At 34.4% G+C, this 12690-nt stretch overlaps 1 protein-coding gene across 1 annotated transcript in view; it reads right to left on the reverse strand.

Moving 5' to 3' along the window:
* Positions 1–1018: 1018 nt before the first annotated feature.
* The window catches only part of CCDC93 (CCC complex scaffolding subunit CCDC93), a 50928-nt gene continuing 39256 nt past the window's right edge, over positions 1019–12690 (reverse strand). The window contains exons 19-23 of the mRNA XM_085320929.1: positions 12499–12581; positions 8355–8392; positions 7281–7365; positions 4746–4859; positions 1019–2347 (exon numbers count right to left, since the gene is read on the reverse strand). Of these exons, the coding sequence (XP_085177055.1) occupies positions 2294–2347; positions 4746–4859; positions 7281–7365; positions 8355–8392; positions 12499–12581 (374 nt within the window). The 3' untranslated portion in view covers positions 1019–2293. The remainder of the gene's footprint in view (positions 2348–4745; positions 4860–7280; positions 7366–8354; positions 8393–12498; positions 12582–12690) is intronic.

Consider the following 12690-nt stretch of genomic DNA (forward strand, 5'->3'; position numbering starts at 1 on the left):
TGTAATATTTTTATATTGTGTTGAAGATTCCAGATGGTCTGTTTTTAACAAGTAAGCATAAAATTTAATGTTAAATGGAACAATCATGTCACTTATTCTATACACAACCAGTATTTATTAATCATCCAGCTAGAAAATTTTGCTTGCTATTTTTAACACTCTCATTAAACCAGTAAGTAAAATGTTCAAAATATTAAAAGTGCTTATCTACGATAAGCACAGGCCATCTCTCATTGGTCTGTAGAAATCTACACCTGAAAGCTTCTATTTCTTTTTAAAAACAACAAAAATAGGGCTTAAATCAATTTTGATAAATATTTTTAAAAACAAAACTGAAAAGTCAGAATTACTTTTAAGAAGTAGATCATATGCAAATACATCAGAACTTGGATTCACTAACAGGTTTTCTTGATTCCTAATTCAAATTGCTTTACAAATTAGAAAGAAAGGGGGTAAAATTGTAAAGGGTGTGGACTTTAGTATTATTATAACTTGTAAATTAATATCAAAGCTGACTGGAGAATGCCTGCAGGTAGCATCAATGTAAAGTTCCTTCTTCAGCAATTCTGAAAGCATTTGTCTTCATTATTTCACTAGCTCTAGGAAAATCTAACTTTCTGAACACACGTAAGACGATCAGCCTGCATATACTCAGTTTGCAAGAAGATGTATCACACAATCCAGTCCCCCATAGTTTTGAGGGACATGAGTACAAGGGGAAGCTCATACCATTTTATCAAGACAGACTATCAATRATTTTATAAACATTCGTATCCCCTACACACAAACCACCCCCTCCCCCTCAAAAAAAACCCAGAAAAAACAGATACTACAATCTGATACTGTTGTGCAAGTAACTTGTAATATCTCCACTGAGAAAAAAATCTGTATCCTAAACTGATACTTAAGAGAAATCTAATTCTCAATGAACCTCCTTGGCATCTACTAGGTTTGACAGCTTGTTCCAAATACCAAACTCCTAAAAAGTAGCAGCAGAAGAGAGAACGGTAGCAATGGCTATGTGACATTACATTTTTATTACATTTGCACAATTCATCTTTTAATGCGTTTGTAATCCAAAAGCACAATAAGGCTTCTAAAACAAAAGTGTGTCACCCTAGAAACACAATAGCGGAAGGTCACTGAATTCCAAACATGTTTTTATTTTATATTCACTGCCATAGGAAGTAATCTAATAGAATGCTCATCACTGTTAATGTGGGTAGGAAATATGTTTTTTCTTTTCTTGAAAAAAAGATGTGATGTACGTAAGTCCAGTCCAAAATTCTGATATTAAGTACAAAAACAGCTATTTGAATTATAAAATACTGTATGCACAAGTATAAAAGTGTTCCAGGAGGTGTTCAACAGATTTCTAAACTTCAAAAGGCAAACATTCAGCCAGGGAAATAGCTCATTGTCTTTAAAGATGAGCATCAGTTCATTTGAGCAGAATACCTGAACCTTTATCTTTCTACGTTACAGCTGAAATACACCACTTTTCATCCCAGCCAGGGTAACATGATAATTCTAGTGACTAAGGTGCTTTTCCTGGAGCTATTAATTTAACCAGCACTCTCTGCATATATAAAAATCAAATTTCACAAAAAAGTGTACAACTAGACTTTATAAAAATATAAATCTATAATTTTACACTAGGAATTATCCAAGTTGAATTTCTATTTTCTTATGTCTTAACCATTAGGAATTAGTTTTTGTCTTTTGGAATCTTATCTATGGCTAAAATGTAAATTTAAATAATGTGAAGTTATTAGCTAATGATAAGAATTTCAGAAACTATTTTCTGTGTTTGTTTTGCCTATAATCAGATTTCTGCATTCTGCAGCACTCCTTTTATGGTATTTGTATGTATTATTTTCAATTATGTTACCAACAAAATCCACATATATTTTTTCCAGAATTTTGACCCTTTTCACTGTTAAAGCCCAAACAAAAAACATCCCATCATCTTCACTTTGAAAAAAAAAGAAACTCAAATAAAGTTAGACAGTACTTCTGCTTTTCTGTACTGCATTAACTCTTTACTGTGTAGGGGAGGCAATAACAATACAGCCACTAGATGAAGGAATGTAAAACAGAATACATATCGGAAAAAAAACAGACTTCTACAGCTGTGCATATATATGTGTGTGTGTCTCTATATATACACACACATATACATTCTCACACACATATATATATGTCTGTCTACATTGCAGTTATCATTGTCACTTCACAAAAGATTCAATTTACAGACTGAACCATTTTTCATAACTTCATCAGTTGGAGTTCTTCAGGAAGAAGTAGCTTTCAACTTGGATAGTAGTATTTCATTCTTACGGCATTCCTGTTAACAAAAAGCAAACAGATCAGGCAGTCACTCTTAACTCTATTAGTTGTGATATAGATCTTTACATCATCAAACTGAAGCTTCTTACTCTGAAAGATCTCCAAGATCCAAAGTACTCTGGAGTAAATGATGAGTTGCAGTATTTGATTCATCCAAAATACTGTTCCAATGGCATATTCATTAACTTTTATGATGTACAAGTCAAAATGAAAGCTGCTTGATCATTAGTCTGAAATTGTTTTAAGGTAGCTAAAACAAATTCACCTTTTCACTTATAAATTGAAAAAGCCTGAAATAGAGATTACTGATAGGTGATCTGGAACATCACAAAATAATCTGCAAAAAATCAGTGTCCATGGAATAACTAAGTCAAAAAATGTATGTACATACGTATGTACTATCTGTTCTTACATATGGTTTTAAAATATCTGTTTGCTTATTTTTAATGTAAAAGACAGGATAGACAAGGTAGAATAGAAATGATTTCACAAGGGCAGAAAAAAACAAATAGCTTCTGTAATAAGCTTCATAAACATAGCTAAGCAGTCCCTGTCTGTCTCTCAGACTCCACAGTCCAAAACAGGAGGAAACTGTCTTGGAACAAACTAGGACAAATCAGAGAAAGATGTTTTTTCTCCAAACATTGGAAGCCAGAAGAGAATTTTGTTGACAGCACTACTTTGTCATTCATTATCAAGGAGATAATAACTGATAGAAGCATATTATGATAAATGGAAACCAAGGAGAAGCTAACTCAATGAAATATTTAAAAAATACTTTCACAGTGATTAAACAAGAAGGCTAGCCTTTTCTGTTACTAGACCTTTAGGAAACAAACACCCARGACAAACTCAGTAATCCACCAGCTCTCATCTACAATACAGACTCTTCTATCAGAAAGAGCATGCATGCACAGGACACAATTAAGTCTTGAAATAAATGCCTTCAGGAAGTATTATTACATATATCTAGCAAGATTCATTCTGATAAACGAGATTCCACTAGGAAACTTAAATACAAAGCTTGCTCAGTAACAAATTAATACTTCCCCAGAAACAAGAAGGGATGTAAATTGTCTGTGACAAAAGAATTTTCAGAATCCAAGAATCATGTTGAGAAATCCTCCAAGAGACACTGTGAACATGATTTATAAGCACTGTATAAACGCCGATGTATAAGTTAATGCTCAAATCAAGCCAGAAACTGTAAGCGACTGAACAGCTTACATACTTCCAGAAATCTTAAAGTGTTGAATTGCTTCATCTTCCATTTTCTGAATCTACTTCACAAAAAACCAAAAAGGAAAAACTACACACAACACCACAACACACGCAAGCATATTCACTCCTTTATCCACTAGCAGGCTTTTTCACTTGTAAACTAACTTTCATATAGGGCTCTAACATTATTCTGCAATCAAGTTTCCTATACAGTAGCCCATAAGCTAGATATTATCCCAATTTTGCAGAATTTTTAAGCCACAAGTGTCAAGGAACAATTTTGCCCACTTGTTCCAAGATGACTTAAACTACTTAAACTACTTCCACTGTCRATTCCTAAGCAGGAATCATGAATTGAATTCCAGAAGTTTGCCTTTCTTCCCATTACTGTGGTACAATGTACCTCAAAGGCCTAACACTTTATCCCAAATACAAACTTCTCTTTGTGTATCCTGCGTGAGAGAGAAAAACAGGACTCACTAGCTCTCAAAGCACCACCTAAATACCTAAAATAATTATTACTTAAACCACTAACATTATGCCAAAAACTAAAGCAGCCTTTAGAATTTACTCCTGAAAATGAGGTTGTGACCTGCTTCTGCCATCATGGACTCCAATGGGAGTGGAGTTAGTCAGCTGTTCTTCCAAAAACCCTATCTTATTGCCAATTAGTTGCTGAGATTCTTTAATATATAGGCAACTCTGCAGCTGATCGTCCTCTAATACATAATTACAGTATTTGTAATAATGAAAGTCATTTGTTGTCCTCTATTGAGTTGCTGCTCAATGAATTACATTATGAGCCTCAAAAGAAAGAAAGAGAGAGAAAAAACAAACAAACAAACAACAGTTCTGGCTGAGAAAACACTTCAACCATTCCAGCAATTTGAAAAATGCCCGTTTCTCTGTAACAGAAAACTCCTTATCAAAACAACACTGCATGTTTCCTCAGACCACCTCTCTTCATGATTTAGCTTTGAGGATACTTCACAAGAGAAATTCAGAAAGAAAGAAAAAGTTCTGGACAAATTATATATCTAGAAATTTGCTCCTTATTAACAGCAAGGTTTATGATCCACTTCAAAGCAACCAGTAACACTGAGCAGAACAGCTTTGGAAGCAGCTATTTACCAGCTCAAACACTCACCAGTCTACATTAGCAAAAATGCTCTTACCTCCTTAAATTCTTTCACTGTTTTAAAGTAAAGTCTCTGTTTCTCTAGAAGCTCCAAATATTCATCATTCAATTGGTCTCTTCGCATTTTGTTTTCTTGCTTCTTTTTTTCCATCTGTTGGTGTATAGGAAGTATAGAAGATCATATACTATGTGTGTTTATGTATCTGTGCATATACATACATATACAGACACACAAGTGTCTACTATAGACAGTGGGAGATGGATCATTCATAAATGATACATAAATGATGTCACTGGCTGGTGCTTTTAATACAAGGAACTTTTAGGCCAACTCTTAACAAACAAAAATACCCTAAAGCTAAAGTCTCAGCATCAGTGGCACCACAGGTAACATTCAGATTTGAATTAAACTGTACGTCTCTGCAAGCCCAGAAATCTTGTCTACTAAACAGTGCTCCATCAAAGATGATTCAGTGAAGTTAATTAATAAAAAAAAAAAAAGAGGTTTGGTATGACACAGATCTTGATTTGTTAAGTTTGCTGTACCAATCACAGGGGATTGACATCTTTACCTTACTACACAATGCCGTATTTGTGCAAGACCTACACTTAAGAAATCTCTTTTCTCTCCTGTTCTCTCAACCTCATCCAGAGTGGAATGTGCCAAAGTTGTGCCAAGCATAATGTAAATTCCTAAGAGCGAAGAGAATCTGTACTTATTACAAACAGATTGCCTTCCTCTCAGGAGCAGTCCTAATGAAGTCCTACCATCATAAGCATCAGAGAAGTCTGTGGCTAGTTTAGAAAGTAATTTTTTCCTGCTCTTCTCTGGTGTTAAGGAACTGCCATATGAATGCCTGTCGCATTCCTCTCCAATTTCAAATGACTCTCCACAAACACAAGAAGACAAGAGGCAGAAAAAGCATCATCATACGCATACCATTCTTCTAGGATGAGGCTAAGAACTACATTGCTAAAAGATCAAGGACCAGGTTCTTGTGAAGATGTAAGACCCTACTACTGTCATTTGGTAAGTTTCTTCTTTTGTCCAAGGTCATGACAAATCTCTCTTAGCATATTCTTCACAGTGAAAACTAACTTGTCTCTCTTCAAAATGTCTTATGAATATCTGTTATCACACAAATTCTTGTTTGTAAGTTACTTGTTCTCAGTAAGAGTATGTCTCATTTCCCTCTATGATTTTTACAATGCAGTTACAATATGATGGGCTTTGAAAAATGGAATTTATCCTCAGGTATAAGGTCTTCAGGTCTGTACAGAAAACAATTAAAATGGCCTTTTTTTAAAAAGAGAATCATGGTTACTGACTGTGAGCACTTTTAATCAACTGCAGATAGAAGTAGAAAGGATCAAGCTATCTCTTCAAGATGGTGGATAACCCTTTAACTCTTGCTGTATACAACTAGTTCATCTCTTCAAAACAAAGTAAATCAAGGGAATTTTGCTAGGTGAGGAATAATCACAGCACACGCAAAAAGGCTTCCACTGCAGCTTCCACTGCAGAAGCGATCACTTGTCAGGTTCTTCCCTGATGTTGATAAATCAACTATTAGAAGGTACTGTCTGATTAGGTACTACATCACCAATAATCCATTTTGCTTTCTTATCCAGATAGGCTTAACTTTTTCATTCAGAAATTTTCCAGTGACTTCCTCAATTAGCTGTTACTGGCACCTCTTGCTCATCCAGACACTTAGCAAAAAAGTAAATATTGGTTGCTAGCTATAGCTGTGACCTCACTCAAAATATGCCCATGGCAAAACTACCAAGAGAGAAAGAGAAACACAGCACAGATGAGGTAAACTGCCACTGCTTTCAGTCACCATCAGAGGTGCTGAGATTGGATTTTTCACCCAAAATAATGACTGCCATCTGAAATGACATCTCACATTCCTTTACCCCTCTCTTCTTCATGCATAAAGCGGCTGAAACTTTTGATTCCATTTGAGAATATAGTAAGAGTACAGAATAATTTTATGAACTTCAAGGTTGTAAGAGTCCATTTGCAAGAACGTGAAGAAAGTCATGCAGAGCTCCAATTTGCTATCGCTCCTTTGATTAGCTGAACTGTTACCCATTTCTATACACAAAACAGTGGGCAGAAGGCAAAAGAACACCGAACTCATGGACAGTTTGTTTGCTGCGGTTGCTTTCTGACAAAATTAAAAGAATGTCAATCTTCCAAAAGAAATAAATTTAACCATCTTCAAGTTCATCTTTACTAGAGAATTGCACTGTTTAAGTATTTTCATAATCTGTTTCACCTCGAGACCCTCATTACATCAGCAGTCTTGACATAAGCCTGTTTCAAGCATCAAGATCACTGCAATGCCACTAAAACTCCAGTGCTACAAGCTGCCTCTTGTAGCTACAACACCTCTGCCCTATTCTATTCATTAACATTTTAGTGGTGAGCACTTTCTCGTGGGTGTGAAGGACTTGTTAGTTGCTTAAATAATTTGCACCTCAGATTTTTTCATATATAATTACCCAAAAGGTTTTCTGAAATAATTCCCAGCCTCTAGCAAAGAGAGCAAGAAGAGTCTCAAACCTTCATCCGGTTCTGTTTAATGCCTTCTACAATCTGCTCCATCTGCCGTAAAAACTGCTCACGAGAACCAGAAGATGCCATTGCTCTAGAAAGAAAAAGATAACAATGCATAGAATTATGCCAGAATAGAAATGTGTGGGATAATGTGGCAGCTATAATTCTTTTGTCTTTCTTATAGGACCAAGTATATACTTTGCTTTGTATTCTAAATAAAAATTAATCTTTAAATCATTGATTTCAGGTAACAGGGCAGATCTTCAGTTGGTATAAACTATTTCAGGTAACAGTGCAGATCTTCAGCTGGTATAAACTATCAAAAAGCCCTACTACTTTCCCATGAGGACAGAAATAAATTGCTATTACTTAACCAAAAGCAATGTTGCCAATGAATTTTAAGAGCAGCTGATGTCAAAATAAGGAAAGTGACTGAAGGATCAGATCAGTAAATATTCTAAACACAGCTTTTTATTCTATTAGAAAATTAATTATATAATATCGCAATAGAATCCTTAAAAGCTATGGTAGGAAGAACGGTTTAGAACTACCAAAATAGCCATTTACATCAGACTTTTTTCAGAAGCCAAAAAACAGAAAAAAAATGTTGGCTGCATCACAGACTGATATTTGACCTTGAACTTCCAGTGGGACCATGGTTTTACCTGAAGACTTCACACTTCATCAAAACTCTATTAAACAGAATTACTCCATAATAAACAGGTCTGAAATATATCTGAAATCTAATGCTTTGTACATAACGCACTAACCACAACATCATAGAAATGAAAAAAAAWTTTCAATTAATGCCAAAAAAGTTATGACTGATTTTTTTTCCACAAATCCAACTGAAGAGTCAGATATTAAAAACATTTGTTGACTATACATATTAGTTAATATCAAGTCTATGACTCCCCATACACTACTTTAAACAGAATTCATAAATTTCATTTCATATTTTCATTTAAGTGGAAAAAAAAAAAAACATACTCTAACCAATTTTTATCATGCCCCCTCCTATTTTTTCAACCCGCCCTACTACTCATTGCAACTATCAAGAGAAAATTGACCATTACTTACTGATGAAAGTTGTCATGAATAGAATTCAGCAAGTTAACCTGTGAGGGAAAAAAAAAAAAAAAAAAAAAAAAAAAAAAAAAATTACAAACAAAAAAAATTTAAAAAAAAAAAAATAAAAAAATAAAACCTGAGAGAAAAAAAAAAAAAAAAAAGAAAGAGAATACATACGTCCTTTCTGTCAGAATGAATTTTCAAAAACAAAAAGATGAAATTCAGATTCAAAAACTGACCACAGAAATATTGGTCTGAGAAGCAGTCAGCTGTATGAAAATCACTACGGGTTTCTTTTAGCAAGAGAAACCACATCCCTTCCACATTACTGAAATCTATCCCAGTAGAGAAGTCACAATAAAACGAAGCAAGTCTTGCATAACAAGTGAGGCTCTTAGTCATACTGATGTCCAACAGCCCTTTAGGATGACCTTCCTGACTAAACTAATGAAGTAAAAGGGCCTACACACGTTGAAACTTGACATACAAGTATGTGACAGGTAATAGCCCAGTGTTCAGCACTGATGATACACAAGTATACATATCGACTTAGGTTTGCATAATTGGTCTTAGTTGCAATGACAAAGTAGAAGAACAGGGTTTCACACATATGTAGCCCTGAACATGGCTCAGCTTACAAGCTGAACAGAACAAATGAAAAAATATCTTAAAGAAAAAACAAAAAGAAAACATGCATCAAATCATGCAAGACCTGCATTCAGACATAATTTTCATCAGGACAAATGTTAGTGCAAGTTTATACTGCACCAGCTTGCAAAATAACTATTCCCACTCCAGTGCTGAAGATGCTAGCTTTGCGATTGAGCACTGTAGCTCTGTCAAGAAACTGCACTTCAGCTCAGTCCAAGCAGAATATTCTATTAGCAAAGAACTATTGCTCTGGAGACAAGGCCACTATTTCCCCCAATGCTGTACAGACCCAAACAGTGCACAAATAGCAGCTGAGTTTCCACACTGTATTTATTGAGAGGCATAAACTCAGAGTTTTATTAGAGCTTCTGAACAACCTGAATATCAGTACTTGCTTTCCTTGTATATATTTTACAGCCTGTTAAAAGAGAAGCATCTGAAGTATAGAATGGCTAATGGTTAATTCTTTAAAAAGAATTTACAGCAATATAACAGGGATATTTTGTTGCTTTTGGTGTAACACTCCCCACTCATTAAATCATATATTGAATAATTTCCATGTAACCTCCTCCAATTTTTTTTCTTGTTTTCTAAATATTGCTGAGAACAGTAACATTCACCAAGTAGCAATAAATGGGATTCTTCGTTTGGGCTTTTAATACTTGTGCAAGGCTCATGTGATCAATTTTTCCATGCAGTTTCTCCTTTTGATGAATAATTGAAAGTGTTCTTCACTGCATAAATTTAAGCATTACAAACAGAACCACTTGCCCCACTACTATGGAAAGCTAAATTGACCTGCAGATCTAAGAATCTTCCATATGAATGACAGTGATTGGCACAGGCATGGCACAATCTGCTGTCATTCCTGACCTTTCAAAAATTCAAAAAAATAAAAAAAAAAAAGCAAACATAATCCAAAGATTAAGATGTTTAAGAATTCCTGTTATTTAGAGGAAAAAGTATGTCATTTAAGAGCAGCAACTACATGCCTTACAAATATCTGCCAAATCCATACCTGTGCCTTTGCCTCCAAATACTTCCAAAAAGCACACCTAAGAATGTGATTACATATTTTATACTGCAAAACCTTCATGTATTGAGAAGTAGTATTTTGCAAYTAAAAGTGTTGACGTGTTCCATCTCAAAATAGGAAAATCGGGGGCCAAACCCAATAGCAAAAATAATCATGAAAAAAAACAAGCTCACAACATCTGCAACATTTTAAAAATGAATCTTCTATAAAATATGATCAAAACTATAAGTGATATGAGCAGAGATCTTTCATGCTACAATGCTAACCTTTACAGGCACAATCCCACTGTATGGTAATTGTAACTTGTTATTTTAAAGTAATTATGCTCAGCCTATTATAAGAAAGCAGGTCTTTTCTATTTAAAAAGGTATCTTTCAAAAATCTTTATGAAACAAAGATGCCAAAGAGCACAGAAATCTTTTGGAAACATATTATTAGACAATATTTATTTGCTGAAGCCTTATTTCTAATGTTAAAAGAAATGCAAGGAAACCACGTACTTTAAGAAGACAAAAGAGTAAGTTACACGTATAATTCCAAGGTAATTTGAGGAATTTAAGGACCATGAAGCAGAAAATTTTAAGAAATAGCACTAGCTTATGCAGAAATGAAACCTCTCCCACAAATTGTGTATTTCTAGAGCATGTAGCAATCATCAAAACAGGTAAAATTGTAACTTTCTGTAAGACACTGTCTTGTACTCACCATCAATCTAATTCAAAACATAGAACTAGATAAAAACATCTTGCACAATTCAGCACTGAATTTAAATTTTTACAAATATTACTTATATGTTTTGCTAAAAATACGTAAGTAATATTTGCAAAATATGCATCTATGAATTGTAAAATAGTTGTAAAATATTCAAATTGCCATCCAGTCACAGAAGTTATTTTTAAATTCATTGTGATGCAGTTTGGATTCTGACAATGTTTATGTGGCACTAAAATATTTTTTCTGTAACAGAAAACGGACTTATCTACCATAACACGGCTATCATGTCTTAAAATACTTGCATTAAGGTAAACTACGGGAAGTCAAAGTTGTGAACATGGGTATGAAAATAGCATTCTGGTCTTTTTGTCCATCATCCTGGCCTCCAAAAGGTCTCCAAGAACCCCAGTCTTTTACGATTGCCAGAGGAAGATGACACTGTATCTCTCAGTAAGTTCTGCACAGCAGAGGATCTGTGAGCTTTCTAGCAAACTTTGGCAGACTTGCATGGAGTACTTTTTAAGGTTAGTACAGTTTCCTTGTTTTGGCTTTAATAAGTTACTGTAGAATTACATAAAAGAACCATGAAAGAATGAAGGGGGATTTTTTCACAGTTAACATTTTCTTGTACATGCCTGACATGTTATGTTCTAGCCTGAAGGACTGCCGTATTGCTGGAAGTTCCTCTCCCCCCTGCAACTATGCCTTCTCAAAGTTTTACTACAGGTGCAGAACTTTCAGCAAAATGTTTTTAAAATAGAAATATTTTTCAAGATCTATTCCATTAGCCAAGTTCCATGGCAAACAACTGCCAAGATCACACGCCTTCAAAAAAGGTACATAAATCACTGATTTTCCAAATTGAAACAATGAAAAATATCTTGCTCATGCAGCAGAATCAAACGCTTAAGGGAAAGAAATGGATATTCACCTTCTTCATTACCAACCCAGGAAGTAAAATGCCTTTACATAGTCATAAAATTGACTCTGGCTTGTCTCATACTTGAATATTTGATTGCTTAGTGTAAGGCAAAACTAGTTAAATCATCTTCTGTTCTTATTTTATGAGAATCAGAGAAGACTAAAGTATCAAAACCTTTTACAGTTTAAGGCAATGCTGACATTTTGTAATCAAACTTTGCTCCTATTKCTCCACCTTTACTGAAGTTACACATCTTATCATTGCAAAAAAGGAAATTGAAATCTTAAGTTATCCTCAAAGAGCCCAACTCTGTATAGCAGGGACAGAGAGAAAGGAACAACAGCTTGCATTCAGGAAAATTTTCCTTTGATACTGATCCCTTAAAATCACCAGTGACTTCAGCATAGGCAGGATGAGACCTTGAGAATTAACTATGATGTTGCTGAAAGCAGACAGAATTTGGTCTCCAGACGTTAATAATTATAGCATTGGTTCATAACAAAAATAGCAGCCAAGAGGACAAAAGGAGGGTAATTTAGTCCCGTAACAAAGACGGGGATATTTGCCACTCAAATGTTCTTCATGTTTTGTGAACACAGCAATTTGAATGTGTCAATGTGCCACACTAATGATAACATTTAAAAAAATAAAATAAAATAAAAAGTCTTTTCCTGTTAATAATGAAATACTTTTATGAAGCTTGTTGTTTCATTTTTACTTGTAAAAATTATTAACCTTTCTCTGACAAGGCTGAGTGTGAAAGCTACATAAGAACACTGCATCATCTTCTACATAGACTAAACATTTAGAAAACAGTAATATTTTCTTACCTCCTTCTCCAAATACACTTTCTTATCATCCAGTGTGTTATAAAGAGTAAAGAACTGTTTGGTTTCTTTGTGAGTTGCTGACACTGCAAACAAAGAAGGGCAGACTAATAAAAGAGCATTAGGTGAAACAGAACCTATAAAAATACTTTGTAGGCTTTATTGTTTGCTATAACTTTGTATTATTAATAATGG

The sequence above is a fragment of the Rhea americana genome, unplaced genomic scaffold, assembly GCF_003343005.1.
Source record: "Rhea americana isolate MKP2758 unplaced genomic scaffold, rheAme1 scaffold_67, whole genome shotgun sequence".
NCBI classification, from domain to species: Eukaryota; Metazoa; Chordata; class Aves; order Rheiformes; family Rheidae; genus Rhea; species Rhea americana.